Here is a 16549-nt window from a genome sequence, read left to right on the forward strand (position 1 = left end):
AACATAGATTGGCTGCCTCCTGCGCATCCCCTACTGGGGACCAAGCCCACCCTGGGCATGTGCCCTGACTGGGAATCAAACCTGTGACCCCTTGGTGCATGGGAGGGCACTCAAACAACTCAGCTACACTGGCCCTGCTACACAAGATCTCTTAAACACTATTTATTGTTCATTTGCAAGTTTAATTTCAAAAATCTTTTAATTTGTCTATACCTTCTGACATAATTTTTCAGGTTAAAATGCATTCTCCTTCGTCTTCTCAAAAAACAAAACCCACCTGAACACTAATTTCCAAGAATCCCAGTGTAGTCTCTCTTTTGCCTCTAAGGCAGAGCAGTGTCTATAGCACTGCTTTGGTTTTTGTTATATTATTCTGCCACTTAAAAAAAAAAAAAATGTGAGTGCTGTGTCTTCAACTAATTTATGAGCACAATAAGAAACTAGGGTTTGAAATAATTCCCCAGACACCTAATAAGATCTCTTATAATAAACTACGTGCGCAAAGGTCTTGTTGGCAGACTGAACCTTGGGAAGGTGATATCACCATAAATCAATATACTTAACTTGCAAATCAAGACATTCTAGAATCTCCAAACAGCCAACCTGACACTTTTATCATCCTTTTTGTGATCAGTGATTCACTTTACCATTCTTATGAGAAGCGAGTGATGATAATTGCTCGTGCTAGCGCTGGGGGAAGAGAACAGGTAGTAAGGCGACGGCTGAGTTGGGACGGGCTTGGGATTTGGACATAGGTACAGAAAACGACAAAATGTCCCCTTCAGGTTGTGTATCTAAATAGTGGCATTGCCTAAAATCCGTCACTGTCAATCTGTAATTTAGTAAACCAAGTGACGATTTAGGTTCATATTTTAAATCTTAAAGACACACATTTGCCCTAATGTCTCCCCAAGGAAACAGAAAAAAGAATATATCTTGATTTGATTTCTTTCAGGTTTTATGAAATTATTAAAATTAAAAATAAATAAATTTTGAAATTTACCTTTTCTATTTTTATAAACACAAATAAACTAGTATTAAAGTAAGTTTAAATTCTGAAAGATTTTTTTTAATGATCATTTTAAGGCTGGACACAATAAACAACATTACAAAGATTTTCTAATTTAACATAATTAGGAAATATATATATATTTCCTAATTATATATATATATAATTATATATATAATTACACATATACCATAACCTAAAATTTAAGGAGCATCAGTGCTCATCATCTTCCTCAAATCTAATGTTCTGAGCCCTGGCCAGTGGCTCAGTTGGTTGGTCATTGTCCTGTACACCAAAAGGTTCTGGGTTCCATTTCTGGTCAGGGCACAACACTAGGTAGTGGGTTCGCTCCCTGGTTGGGGTTCTTACAAGGAGGCAACTGATCAGTGTTTCTCTTTCACAATGATGTTTCCCTCTCCCCTTTCCTCTCTTCCTTCCTCTCTAAAATCAATAAACACATCCTTGGGGGAGGAGTAAAGAATAATAATATTATGAAACAATTACATGAGTCACAGAATAAGGAAACTACAGATTAAATTATTTCGAGGCACTAAAACAGTTTAATCATGCCCTGACCAGTGTGGCTCAGTTGGAATTTGGGCACCGAAAGGTTGCTGGCTCGATCCCTGGTCAGGGCACATGCCCCGGTTGCAGGATGGATCCCAGGTAGGGGATGTGCAGGAGGCAGCTGATCTATGTTTCACTCTCACATCAATGTTTCTTCCTCCCTCTCCTTCCCTTTCTCTCTAAAAATCAATTTAAAAATCTTAAAAATAAAGTTAATTATAAGCATCTCACTACTCATACTAGCCTTTTCACTTAATTGATTCGGGTATACAAACCATAAAACCCGATCGATATCAGCTTTAATGTGGCTTTCTCCTGCACGGTTCACAATAAACTGAGATAAAATATTTTCTGTCATCACTTTATGTTGGTTTGTGGATACTATTAGTAAAAGGATGGCATAACAGCATTCTCATAAAGCAACTACACATGAAGCTTATGTTCCAAAACTCCATTTCTAGGCCACAACATCTGAATCTAAGTTTTCTACATTGATTAACAACTCAATGCTCATTAAAATTTCTATCTCAATCAAGTTAAAAGAAATGTACAGGTTTAGCCCGGCCGGGCGTGGCTCAGTGGTTGAGCGTCGACCTAGGATCCAGGCGATCAGGGTTCGATTCCCAGTCAGGGCACATGCCCGGGTTGCGGGCTAGCTGATCAACGACTCTCTCATCATTGATGTTTCTCTCTCTCCCTCTCCTCTCCTCTCTCTGAAATCAATAAAGATATATTAAAAAAAAAAAAAAAAGAAATGTACAGGTTTGAAATACAATAGAGTTCCAAGAGTAGATGGGGGGGGGGGGCAAGAACTAAATAAATGCATTTCTAAATCTGCTTAGTCATTTTTAGTTGAAACATTTCATTAAAAAGCAGTTAAAATAAAGGGGAAAAACTAAAGTTCATTGGAACCTATTACACAGCAACACACTGGAAAGTCACTGGAGAACTTAGCTTTGTGAAAAAAACTTCAGATCAGGAGAGTAAAAGATCCTAAGGAGCACTGAATGTAAATGAAGCATTTTGCATATTGTATTTACTATAATATCACAGAATATTAATCACACAATAGTAAGAATTTCATAAAACTGGTCTGTCATTTTAGACAATATATTAATATTGCAAAATTATAATGTTGAGCTCTGAAAATATTTTTTAAACAATAATTTAAGGCACCTTAACAAAAATTAAAATGATAAAGTACTTTTGAGTCAGTAGAACAATGTTAATGAACCAGAATTAGTATCTTACCTTTTATAAATGATAAGAGCAACATACATCTGAATAAAAAATTACACACAAAATATCCAATTTGTTAAATTGATACATACTAAAATTTATATTTCATTTTAATTTAGACGGAAAGTTTATTTTCTTAACATAACTCTAGTCTATTTAAGATGACACAGTAAAACAAAAAATAAGGGCCATTTTTATTGCTACTATGAATTACTTTATATGTCAATTTATCTTTGAAATAGCTAATTATAATAATCTGGTAAAATAAAATTTGTTAACATTAATTATTTAGTAATTCTATAAAGTGCCAATAAAACAGAGTTTTATTCTCTTATGTGTATGGTATTACAATTTAGTATTCGTAACAAAACCATCTTTAATACATGAATCAAAAATTTTTAAACAAAAGAAGTTGAATGTGTGAATTCCATTGCGACAGTTCGAGAATTAATTTCTAGAGGCCATTCTACGTGAACATAGGAACAACAGTGCAACTGTATCTTACAAATATTAGATAACTGCACCATAAAACACAAAATTATGAAATATGGGTAACAATGCAAGTGAAATACAGTTCTCTAAAACCTTCTGTGCAATTGGGAGTGTGACCAGGCAGCCACAGAACTCTTGAGAAGGAAAGAGTAGCACATGCTGAGGCCTGAGGAATTAGTTGGACGTTTTCGCCTTCTTTTTGCCACTGCCCCATCCACCACTGAGTTGGACAGGATTGTCACGGAACGATATACGTTCTTTCTTAGAAGGTCCTGAATTCGTTATCGTTGGTGCAAGTATTCCTTTAATTGAAAAACCTAGACAGTGATAGTAAATGTATACTTTCATTTAACTTGATCCAAATAACTTATTTTAAGCAAGCAATAAATTTGTCAACAACATGCATTGTAGAAGTATGTGATCTTTGAGTTTAAAAAATGTATATTGTTTCCATTTTTGTTTGCAAAATAATATAATCAAAGTTTTGTATAAATTATACGTAGGTTAAATGAAAGGAACTGACTACAGAAGTTAACTAGCTAGAACAGTTTCCCTGTATCTACAATTCAAATATCCTGGGTATTTCAAGACTATGAGATAATATATCTTCTTAGTATTTAGATACTTAAATTTGTTTATATTTTCATAGCTTAAATTTTTATAATTGCTTGTATTTTCATAAATAATGACTGTTAAAATTCATTTTAGAACTAGTCCAATTGAATTAAAAACTTCAGGAAAAATAATTCTTGGTGAAATGGAAAGCATATTAAATCTAGAATCTAAAAATATCCTAGTCTGGCTGCAAATGACACAGCTTTGTAATTCTGGATAGGTCATAGCCTTTCTGAGCCTTTGTTTTATAAATGAGGGGAGAAACCTGTGCATTAGAGGGTGGATGTGAGAAGTCTCTTTCTGATTGTATTGCAATGGAGGTAAGACCTGTCACAGTAGTTTTTAAACAGGTGCTATAAAATGGAAGAAATTATTATTTATATTCAACAAATCAGAATTTCCCCAGAGAAAAGTAACACAACTTGTTAGAGGTTCAAAACAAATAGTAGTTGAAATAATAGGATAGTTGATTAGAAATGCTTTACTCGGCAAGACTGCAAGACGCTGTATCAAGAATACTATTGAGGGACCGGGATCATCTGCTTTAAATCTCCTGAGGATGAAGCAAGCGCACAGGGCTGTGTCTGTGGGGAAAGGGTCTGAAAGCAGCAGCGTGGAGCATTCCACAGCTCCCCCAGGCTGGCTTCAGGCAAAGATTCAAACACCTGACACTGCATTGAGATGCTTTTGTGCTTTAAATAAATTTAGAGGAAAAACTGTCTAATTCTTTTTTTTCATTAATTCTTTTCTAACTAAAATTTTAAACATTTAAAATATATATATCCAACTAGATAGGTTAGACTGTTTGTGAAAATTGGTCTGTAATTTCAAGTTTGATGCAACATGATGTTAAATATTAATTTTAAAAGTCAATTTTATACTTAGAAGCTCTTCAAAAATAGAGTATTGCTTTTTGGTTTTTAATCTTAAAACTGATTAGGAAAACAAATACAAAGAAGTTAATGAGCCTCTATAAAGAGAATATTCTACTGTTAGTCTACAAAGAGAACATTACTGAAAGGCAGGAAAAAAATTAAAAGGTATTGCTTTAGGAATGGGTGGGGTAGGCACAGAGTGGCCAGTGCCTATGGCTACAGGCACAAGTCCGCAAAGGAGTTAGAAAAAGCCCAGCTCAGGAGTTTGGAGGCCTTCACAGCGGGCACTCCTGAAGGCAGTCTGCAGAGAGGAACTGGGCGTGCCAGGAGGAGTTGGCTTTCACGGGCGGCCAGATTTAGCCTGCCTTAAGCTGCTCCCTGTAAGTCAGTCAGTAGTCCTTTGTAAAGCTGTCAGACTCTTTCAGGCAACAGAAATATTACTGGAGCATAAAAGCAAGAATTTCCTAATGATAAAATAGTAACCTAAAAAACATAAGAAAGCATGCTAAAAGCTTACCCACTTTCTGTTTACTAGTTATATATTGAAAATATATTCTTTGCAAATAACAGAATGAAATGTGCACTTTGGTCTTTTCTTAAAAAAACAAAACAAAACACAGTTACAGTAAACCCTCATCTTGCCCCAGCATTAAAAATTCTTTGAGAAATAAACTATATACTGGATATCAAGTACGTATTTACAAGAACACATTATTTAGGGAGAATGCTGGGGCTGGAAGGATGGGGCAGCAGGAAGACCTGAGAAATGAAGAGCTATTGAGACACATTTAGAATTCAGATGTATTTATTTAAGAAAAAATAGAGAATAAAAAAGAATAAGTGGATTTCCACAAGTGGCTAACACAAATGTTGTGTTCCAATAGAGAAAGCTAAATCAAGTTTCATGCAAGCATTATTCAAGGTAATACATAGAAATAAGTATGTATTTTAAAATATAATTAAGATAACTTATTATTTGTTAATATTTTTGATGAAATAACCTTAATAGTATAAAGATGTATTATTTAATGCCTTTATTCTTAATATACGCCTTTTATCAAAGATGGCAATAATATATAAGAAGAGTGGTACTTTTTGGACAAAGCATTGAAATATTTATAGATAACATCATATGCTTCTAAAATAATTATTTCTAAATGAGATAAACTGAATTACATTAAAGCAGCTTTTATTTTTAGAAGAAGTCCTAATTCTTAACAGTATTTCTGCATTCTAAAGGATTTTTTATTGACTACATATTTACAGTATGGTACAAGTTTTTACTCCTAATATTGTTCTATTGTCTTTATTGTCTTTATTTTGAAGCTGTTAATGAATCTTCAAGTCTTTTTGTACTTATCCACAATGTAACCCTATATTTAAAAGGTAGCTTGTGAGTTTTTCATTGTTTAGTGTAATTCCTTCAGCAATTTAACAGTCATATTGTTGATATTAGAAAATAGCTGTATAGAAATTTTGAAGGATATTTTTAGTGGAATGAAGAAAACTAGTGTCTAAAATCACATAAACACTTATGTGAATATATTGTGTGTGTTTTAAAAACAATATTTTAAATGTGTTAAAGGCTTTTATTTTATTGTTTGGTTATATGTAAATAAACTATTTGAGCGGCGATCAACATAGCTTATTCTCTGATTGCATTTAGTGAAATCCTTTTTGTTAACATATAACTTCTTGAACCACCAGCTATATAGAAAATAAATTGAAGAGTAAAACAACACATCTATAAAGAAACCACATATTGGCATTCATTGCAAAGCTATTAATTCATCCTATAATTACTCTAGAAATGAAAAAAGCAATTTAATACAATCAATGTATAATCATTCTAAAATTACTTTTCCACATGAAAATACAATAGTGAGAGAATCTTGCCTCAAAAAATTGGTATTAGAGCTAGACCTATTGATGTGTTCCTGGAATAAAAAAAATATATGGCTAAAGGAACTGTGGCAGTTTTTTCTCTTTCCTGCAACATTATTGCGATAGATTTTACGTTTTTTAAATAACAGTCTGCTGTATATTTGTAGGTGATCTTGAAAATCAACCAATTGTCTCTTACATATATGCTGAAAGTACGTCTTGATAAGTACGCTTTATCTTCCTATAAGTCACTTCTTTGCCACATAATCTGTGTTCTGCTAAAGATTTGTTCTGGTCCTTTAAATTTTTTTCTGTTGTTAAGTCCTTGGTTCTTTAACAAATGTCAAGGTCTATATATGCTGTGTTTTGATAAGTAATTTAATATGTAAAATGCTTTGAATGACTCTCCTGGTATGTATAAAAAAACCTGGTTAAGCAGGTCAAAATAGAAATTTTATGATGTATAGTAATACGTCATTGGGTTTTCATTGATACACTCAACACTATGTGTCTGGATATAGAAATCATTTCAAAGTCCTTCCCATATTGTATTGCTTAACAGCAGATACAGCATAAGTAAAGCATGGAGGAAAAAAAATCAACAATTTAATGAAAGTGACCAGAACAAATTTTTAGCAGCAAAGCGTTTACATCAATTTAAGTGCTATAATTGAGTTACACTTGGCCAGTTTGAGGTTGAGGTAGGTATTGTGTTCAAATAACGGTTGTTTTTGAAGGCTATTGCTTTGTCCAACCTTGAATAATAATGATAATTTACAGTGAACTTCAGGTAGATAAAGTCTAACACTGAGGATGAAAACAGAACAGAGCAAATAACAAACAGTTTGTTTATATTATATTCAGATATCCTCAACGTAACATGGTGATTTTGCTTGTTTTAAAATTTTTTCTCAAGCTTTTTCAGTGGATAAGTTTTTTTATATAACTTATAAAAAGATTAATAAAATGTGTTTCTCAAAATCCCAATTGGACAATGACATTTACAGTTATTTTTCTTACCCAATATTTAAGAGACATATAAATAAGAAAAGTTAGGTTTGATACTCTTGATAGTTAGAAAAATATCTGCAGTATTCATTGTTGCTAAAGATCACAATGCCTATTATTTCTTTTTATTTTTTATTTTATTATTTTTTTAATATATCTTTATTGATTTCAGAGAGAGGAAAGGAGAGGGAGAGAGAGAGATAGAAACATCAATGATGAGAGAGTCATTGATCGAGCCCACAACCCGGGCATGTGCCCTGACCGGGAATCGAACCCTGATCGCCTGGATCCCAGGTCGACGCTCAACCGCTGAGCCACGCCTGGCTGGGCCTATTATTTCTTTTTAAATCAACATGTGTGGCATATTAATTTGCTTTATCTAGGTGCATTTAACTTGAAAAATAATCCCTAATGATAAAAGCTAATACATATTATATATGTGGGAAATCTTATTTTGGTAGATATTATATAGATTTTTACTTTTGTATTTTGCCTATTTTGTGATATTTTATAATAGCTATAATTCATCTTTGATCTACAGTCTTTGAGGCCTCCTTATAATATGCACTGTTTTACCAGGTTTTATCACTTTTAACATACTACTATGTTTATTTCTTCTTAAAGATGCCTTGTGGCTGTGTACACACAGACAAGGATGACTAGAATGTGGTGCTAAAAATACTGTCTTGTTTCTATAGATTCTGTGGTTCTTCCACTAATATGATTCAACACTGTTTTTTTCTAAGAAAAGTTTTTTTATTGATTGAGTTTCAGTTGTAAAATCTACATAGGCTCTGTGATTTTTTTTTTTTTTTTTTCAGAACTAGATTTGCCGTCTGTCACATGTTACTAAAATGACTTAAAACTCTTTTCATTGGTAACTATTCAGTAAAACTCAGGTTAAGAGTTCTTTGGTTTCTCACCAAACTGGCAGATAGAGCACAGTGAGTACAGTGGCTCCTCCTTACCCAAAGGATTGCCTGAAACCAAGGACAGTGTTTAATCCTATATATACGATGTTTTTCCCGTACATCCAGGCCTTTTGACTGAAAGGAAGCACTTCATGGCTTCCCTTCGGCGTATGTGAATAGCCAGCGTCACTGCTGCTGCGCACCAGGGTCATTATTAAGTCAACTAAAGATTCCTTGAACACAAGCCCTGCGCTAACTGCAAAGGCCGAGCTGCTAACCCAGATGGCAACTACGTTACTAAGGGGCAGGCAATATATACAACATGGATAAGCTAGTCAAAGAGAAGAGACAGAGTGAGATTTCATTACCACTGCTCAGAATGTGTGCAATTTAAAACTTAGGAATTGTTTATTTCTGAAATTTTCCATTTAATATTTTTGGACTGTGGTTGACCACAGTAACTGAAACCATGGAACGTGAAACCACAAATAATGGGAAACTACTGTATTTAAACTTGATTAGAGAATAAAAAGTGTAACTCAGTGAGAAGTTAGAATGATATTTAACAATCTATAAGCTACCTAGGTATCCATTTTCTACTGAACATAGTTGGTCCTAAAAACCAGGTCCTATGTCCCTTTCCTCTTGTCAACTCAGGGAAGATCTGTTCCCAAATTCTCCAGGCATTTTTCTTAAAGTTCTCTTTTCAGTTTCATTACATTTACAAGTAAGTGTCTATAAGTATTTGTAGCTAAAGAATAATGGCATAAATGATGCTAATAATTACCTTTCATATGCATAGTTCTTTGAAACAGCCCAGTTCTTCTATAACACTATATTTTAATTGCTAATAATCTTCTTACCCCATTTTTCCCATGTTAATTTTGCCAGAGTAAAAAATGTCTAGCAAAAGCTTGTATTCTAAGTAAATCACAAAATGTTTATCACTGAGAAGTTATCTTTTGGAATTTAAACATTTAAAACCAAAATTAGATTTTCAAGATCACCTGGGGTCTCTGAAAGCCTTAATTAAAAATCTTCCTTTTATTTACACATTCATTCAACATGTATTAATTTAGTGCCTATTATATAGCAGGCACTGTTCTATTCTGCCTTTCAATAGAGCTTTCCTGTCAATTCTCTTCCATGTGCCAAAGAATAGTAGTAACTATCAGGTTGTAGTTCCTTTCCATTTGATGCTATTCTCATAATTCCATTTTTACAGCCCTCATATGGAACTTGTATAAAAAATTACTTATTTTCACATTCCCAGATAGTGAAGACTTGTGGATAGGTTTCCAAAACACTTTTCATGGAAACTTTCATTACCCCTTTTCATGCTTATTAGTTCTTAGCAGGGAGACATTTGGCAACAATAAACATGACTCGCCTGAGGAGTTATTATATTATTGCACTTCAGTTTCATTCATTTCACAAATGCATTTCACATTTGACCATACCCGTTTATTTTCACACCATGTTAGCTAGTATAAGAAATTGGTTTGAAAGCAACAATAATAACAAAAAAAGTCAGAGTAATTTATATAGAAAAGAAAATGATCATGAAGCAAGGCATAAGAACTAAAATATTACACTTAGAAACATGATGCTTTAATCTATTATCAATAGAGCATACATGGATTCTGTCCTCAAAAATGTTAAAATGTGATTTTAAAATAATAAATGTAGCTGACATATGTACAACTAGTTCTGTCACACAAATACAGTTGAAATTTGTTTTTCTCTGGATAAGGTCAAGTGCTGGTGAAACAAATTACTGTTTCAGATCCATAATATTATTCTGTGGTTACTAATAACTATTATATTTAACTGTCTGGGATTATTGTTGACTGTTTCATTAAACTGTCTCAGATTTTGGAAATAGGCAGAATCAGTCTGTTATAGGACATCAATCAACAGCTTGTGCCTACTCTGTAGTAGACTCTTAATATTTATCTATTAGATGATTCCACCATCCATGTAAATATGCTTTTGGTATAACAGCAATTAATTTTAACTAACCAGTTCTGGTTACAGGAATAATTTGAGGGCTGAAGTGTTAATGTTAATGTATTTGTTTAATTAATTGTCAAACTTCGGAGACGAAATATCCAGACCTAACAAGCCTGTGTTTTTAAAGCGCCTGCCAAAGCACTGGAGACAAGAAAAATTGATATTATTAGAGACCAACTCTTGCTGAATTAAAATTAAAAAATAAATTCTATGTTCTTTTTTGACCGGCTACTAAACTCGACTACATCAAACAAAAAAGTTTTTGCACAGCAAGGGAAATCATCAAGAAAATGATAAGACAACCCATTATATAGGAAAACATATTTGCCAATGATATTTCTGATAATTAATATCTGAAATTTATAAAGAACTTATACAAGTCAACAACAAAAAACAAATAATCTAATTTAAAAATGGGCAAAGAACCTGAATACAGTACACACTTCTCCTAAAAAGACATACAGATAGCCAACAGACATAAAACAATGCTCAATGTCATTAATCATTCTTGAGATGCAAATTAATACCACAATGAGATATCACCTCACAACTGTCAGAATGGCTCCATCAATAAAATAAGTGGTGCTGAGGGTGTGGAAGAAAGGGAACCTTCATGCACTGTTGGTGGGAATGCAGACTGGGGCAGCCACTATGAAAAACAGTATGGAGTTTACTCAAAAAATTTAAAATGGAGCTGCCTTATGACCCAGTAATTCAACTTCTGGGAATATATTGAAAAAAACCTAAAACAATGATCAGAAAGAATATATGTACCCTTATGTTCAATACAGTGTTATTTACAGTAGCTAAGATTTGGAAACAGCCCAAGTGCCCATCAGTAGATAAGTGGATATAGAAGCTGTGGCACATTTGCACCATAGAATACTCCTCGGCCACAAAAAAGAAGGAAATCTTATGCTTTGTGACAACATGGATGGACTTGGAGAACATTATGCTCAGTGAAATAAGCCAGTCAGAGAAAGACAAATGCTATATGGTTTCACTTATATATGGAATCTAATGAACAAAATAAACAAACAAAATAGAAACAGACTCATAGATACAGAGAACAGCCTGACAGCTGACACAGGGGACGGGAGTTGGGGGGCGGGGTGAAGAAGGTAAAGAAATTAAGAAAAAAAACCCCAAAATTCATGGACACAGACAACATTATGGTGATTACCAGAGAGAAAGGGGGTTGGGGGGAGGTAGAAGAGGGTAAAGGGGGAATAAACAGTGATGGAAGGAGACCTGACTTGGGGTGGTGAACACAATACAATATACAGATGATGTACCAAAGAATTGTACACCTGAAGCCTATATAAGTTTATTAACCAATATCACCCTGATAAATTCAATAAAATAAAATAATATATATAATGTAAAAAAATCAATAAAGAAAAAACGGAAAAAGAGGATAATCAAAGCCAGATTTCATTCTATATCAAGCAAAAATGTTTAACTTGGCTACAATTATTTGCAAAATCTTATCCTTACCTTATTTTAATCTGGGGAAAATCTTTAACATCTTGAGCGAGATTGAAATTTGAATATTTTAAATGGGAAATCTGATAGTCAGTTTTTACTTCTTCTACCAGGAAATTTTGCAACAATTGGCATAGATAGTAGTATCACAGAATTATTTTCTTAGAAGATTCTGTAGGCAAAACACTTTCACTTTTAAGTATGCCAGTTAATCAAAGTATGCCAGTTTAACATCAATAAAAGTTTTCTTAAATATAATTATATTATTTTTTTTACTCTGGAATATATTAAAAGAGTATTATGTTCTATTGCCAATATTTCCTCATCACCCATTGCTCTTCAATTCTTTGTTAATGTGAATTCACTCATAACTTTCCTGAAAATTCACACTGATGCACCAGTAAGAATTTAGAGTCCACTATGGCCCAAGCCCTACCTCGGCACTTCATATTCACTATTTCTTGTTATCCTCATTACAAGTCTGCAGAATACATATCACTTTCATTTTAAAAATGGGGAAACTGAGTAAGTGCAGCTAAATCATTTTCCCAAAGGTTAAGTCATAGTAATGAAGTTGATACTTAACATTACATGACTAAGGTTTACTGTAAAAAAGACAGTATCTTGTTCATATTCAAAAATAAAACATATTTCTAATATAATATTACCATAAATAAAATCAATAGGTAGCAAATGTGAGATGCATATTTCTTTGCATGTCTTGGCATGGAAAGAACTGTTCATTACCTGGAGGGAAATAAGGTCTATAAAACTAAAAATGAATAAAATGTATCATACTAGCCTCAATTCCTGCAGGGGAGGAAGCACAATGGAAAGGCATTTCTATACCTGTATTCATATCTATATCTACTTATATCTATGATATAGGTTGTGATTTTATAACCCCTAACACAATTTTTTAAATTTAAGAATTATTTTATCAAAAGTTTTTTTCAGGCTTTCTTACCCTTACTATGCCACTGTCCATTTACCCCTCAACATCTTTGTAAACTAGGTGTTAATAAGATTTCTCAAGCTACTTGAAGAATACTACCATATTCAAGTGATTTTGGTTGTATTACATGAACACATACTTTAATAAAATAACATTAATGAGTAGACACAATGTCCTAGAGACTACATTTTTAAAGATGGTATATGATGAAAATATATCAGAAATATATAATTATCTAGATTTTCTAAAGGCCAGCTACAAGTAAAACCAATATGCTAATTAGTACTGGACAGTTGAAACAAAACTCAGTTTATTATTTTTATACATAATTTCAATCTATATTGAAAAATATGCAAGTAGAAACCAGATTAAACATAACTCTTAATCACCTTTGATCACTCTGTGTGACAGAAAATTAAGTTAAATGTAAACTGTTTCTAATCATTCAGTGAGGAGATCGTTGATTTGTAAACTTAATTTATGGAACATAAAGGACCAATAGGAAGTAGCAGAGTTGCCATAATGGTCAAAATGCTAGAGATCTTGGAGTCTTGAAAGAGGGAAATTTCAAAGGAAATGCAGGCTAGTGGTGAAGTGGCAGAGAGTTAGAGAGCAGCAAGATGACATAAATGCAGAGGTAAATCCACCAAGAAGCATTAGTGATTAGTGTTATATTTATAAATTAAAATAAAACCATGTATAACTATATTTATAACTATTATGATGTTTTACAGCTTGAAAGTCGTGTTTGTAACAATGAAAATTGTGACTTGGCAAGAATTAGGAAGTGAAATTCTGTGTGTGTGTGTGTGTGCGTGTGTATGCACCTATCTTTTCTTGGCCTGGTATTTTATGGAAAATAGTAAATTTATAATTCAAGTGAGAAACATGGTAGTATGAAAATGCCACATAATTATGGACAATATGCAATATTTCTCACCCAATCAAGTTTCCTAACTGTAGGAGTAGAAAGAGGACAGTTGGTGACCTCAGATGCAGGTCCTTCCATCTAAAAATGAACACTGTGATTTATTAACACATCTTTGAACTGAATGGAATTTATTATTAATACTTTCAGAGAGAGAAAAATCAAACTGTTTCCCATGAGATATTGCTTATATTTTTCAAATATATTTTTTAACATTTGTAAAGAAATTTAAGCTCTACTTTAAAAAATTGGAACATACTATTTTAGGTATAATTATAAGGTACAGAGGCTAACCTGTATTTTTAAAAGTTTAGAATTTTGATGTTTAACTGAATTTGAAGTTATTTCTGCAATATAGAATAATGCCAAATATATATTAAGTGCTTAATAAATGTTCATTGAATAAAATAGCCACAGGTAACTTTATTCAGGATGGATTTAAAGTATTATTAGTCTTAGCCTCAAAAAGAGAACCCCTCTGTTTCCTTCCAGTTTGAGCCCATAAGTATAGTAGAGTTCTTTTCAAAACATACATTGCTTCAGGAGAGACTGCAGGCCTCATTCTCTAATTAATATTCTGCACGAGAATAATCAGATATAAAAATAAGGCCATCTTTCACACTGTTCTACAAATTGAAAAACTGAAATTTCTCTTAAAGAGGATAGAGTTTAACATGTTATTCCTGTGCATTTCCCATAATAGCATTTTACATTTGTACAAAACTCTATAGACTTTACTAATTACTTTTAGAATAGCCTATTTATTAAATTGCCTTGTGCCTATAGGTTTATACCTAGTTCTCCTTTTAATGTCTTTAATTGTAAACTTACAAGCAACAGTTTCTTTCTGAAAAGTAAACATCTAGCTAAAGCAGCAATTTTCAACCTTTTTCATCTCATGGCACTAATTATTAAACTAATAATTATTAGTTTAATTAAACATAAACTAATTATTAAAATTCTGCAGCATACCAAAAAATATATATTTTTCCATCTGACAAAGAATAGGTATAATTTTTATTTATTTACACAAAGAAATAGTAATTACCTACCCTTATTGCTCCAAAGTGATTTAAAAAAAATCAGGCACCCATATTTGTATATAAGGATTTCTGGTACCAAGAATTAACCAGTAAGGTGAAAACTTATTATGCAACATGACCAATAAGATACAACTCTATTGTATGACCTATATGCTTATGGTTCAAGACAGGGCATTCACACCAGATGGCTATTGTTGTGTTGGCTGTTGTCATTTTTTTTTATTAAAAATCTAAGGGGAAAGAGGTCAGTGAGCCTGATTAACTAGTCAGATATTGCATGTTTTAAGAATTCTTGCGGCACATCAGTTGAAAATCTCTGAGCTAAAGTAAGCTAAAGGTAATTTCCAAATGCTACATTATGAAATGTTACTGGATTCTCAATAGAAAATTTATATATATATATATATATATATATATATATATATATATATATATACACACACATATACATATAAAGATATATATGTGGAGAGAAAGAGAGAGAGAGAGACTTTAAGATATCTACTATGTATTTATAGTAGATATTCTTAAGCCAAATTATTTCAGTAGGCATGTTGGTCTTCAGAATCACTTCTAGCTTTCTAAAATTCAACTTAATTCTTTGAAATAGCTCTTATTTCTCATAGATGGTGGAATTTTCTTTACTTGGAAAACATTTAAAGGAAATATCTTTTCCTCCCATCTCAGTTGACTGAGCTTAGCTAAAGTAATTAGAGACAATTTAAATAATGCATAAAATCAGGGTTATTTAGAAGTATTCTAGTATGGAGAAAATTTTCATTTGCAAACATGAGTTTTATACTACAACACATCAGAAATAATAGCTTCTGTTGCTTTTTAATTGGGAAATCGGAACATACAAAGTTTTATTGTTCTAGTTGCAGAATATGGATATTCAAAGCTATAAGGATTCTTGGACCACCTTTATTTTTCATATTTCCTCCATTTTTCATATAAACACAAAATATATATTTATATGTTTACCTAATTTCCACCATGATATTTTCTAAATGGACAAACCAAACCTAAAATATCCCACTCCAAGCCTACAGAAGCGTGTGAGGAGCGGGGTTTAAATTTAAACCTGTCCCACTCCAAATTTCTTTCCACTGTGCCATGCTGCCTTTACCTATTAAATTTACCAAGGACTTGCAAGTGACTTAACCAAGATCACGCACAAGCTGGTGAGGAGCCAAGCCAGGACTAGAAATTGATTTCCCAACCTCTTAACATGATATTCTTATCAACACCACACTGTCTTTCAGTGTGTTTTAAAATGCAATTGGCATATTAATGGTCTCTTGCCTCTGAACTTCAAAATGCCAATTTATTGAGGGCTACACTATACTTTATAAGAGTTGTTTCCTAATTGATTGTTTTCCTAGTCAATAACATTGCTTTATAGGCTAGAAGTGGCCTATAAAACAGAAGAAAGAGAAAAAGAATGCTGGAACATTTTCTTAACAATTCGAGGTCTTATGCTTCAATTTTTCTCAATTGTGAATTTTTTTTTCACTTTTTTCTC

The 16549-nt window shown here is 32.7% G+C and overlaps 1 protein-coding gene across 1 annotated transcript in view; it reads right to left on the bottom strand.

Annotated features, from left to right (window-relative positions):
- Nucleotides 1-3481: 3481 nt before the first annotated feature.
- Nucleotides 3482-16549, bottom strand: part of LRRIQ1 (leucine rich repeats and IQ motif containing 1) — a 200070-nt gene continuing 187002 nt past the window's right edge. The window contains exon 26 of the mRNA XM_016199434.2: nt 3482-3624. Within this exon, the coding sequence (XP_016054920.2) occupies nt 3482-3624 (143 nt within the window). The remainder of the gene's footprint in view (nt 3625-16549) is intronic.

Source organism: Miniopterus natalensis, chromosome 2 (assembly GCF_054644295.1).
Source record: "Miniopterus natalensis isolate mMinNat1 chromosome 2, mMinNat1.hap1, whole genome shotgun sequence".
In the NCBI taxonomy this organism is placed as follows: domain Eukaryota; kingdom Metazoa; phylum Chordata; class Mammalia; order Chiroptera; family Miniopteridae; genus Miniopterus; species Miniopterus natalensis.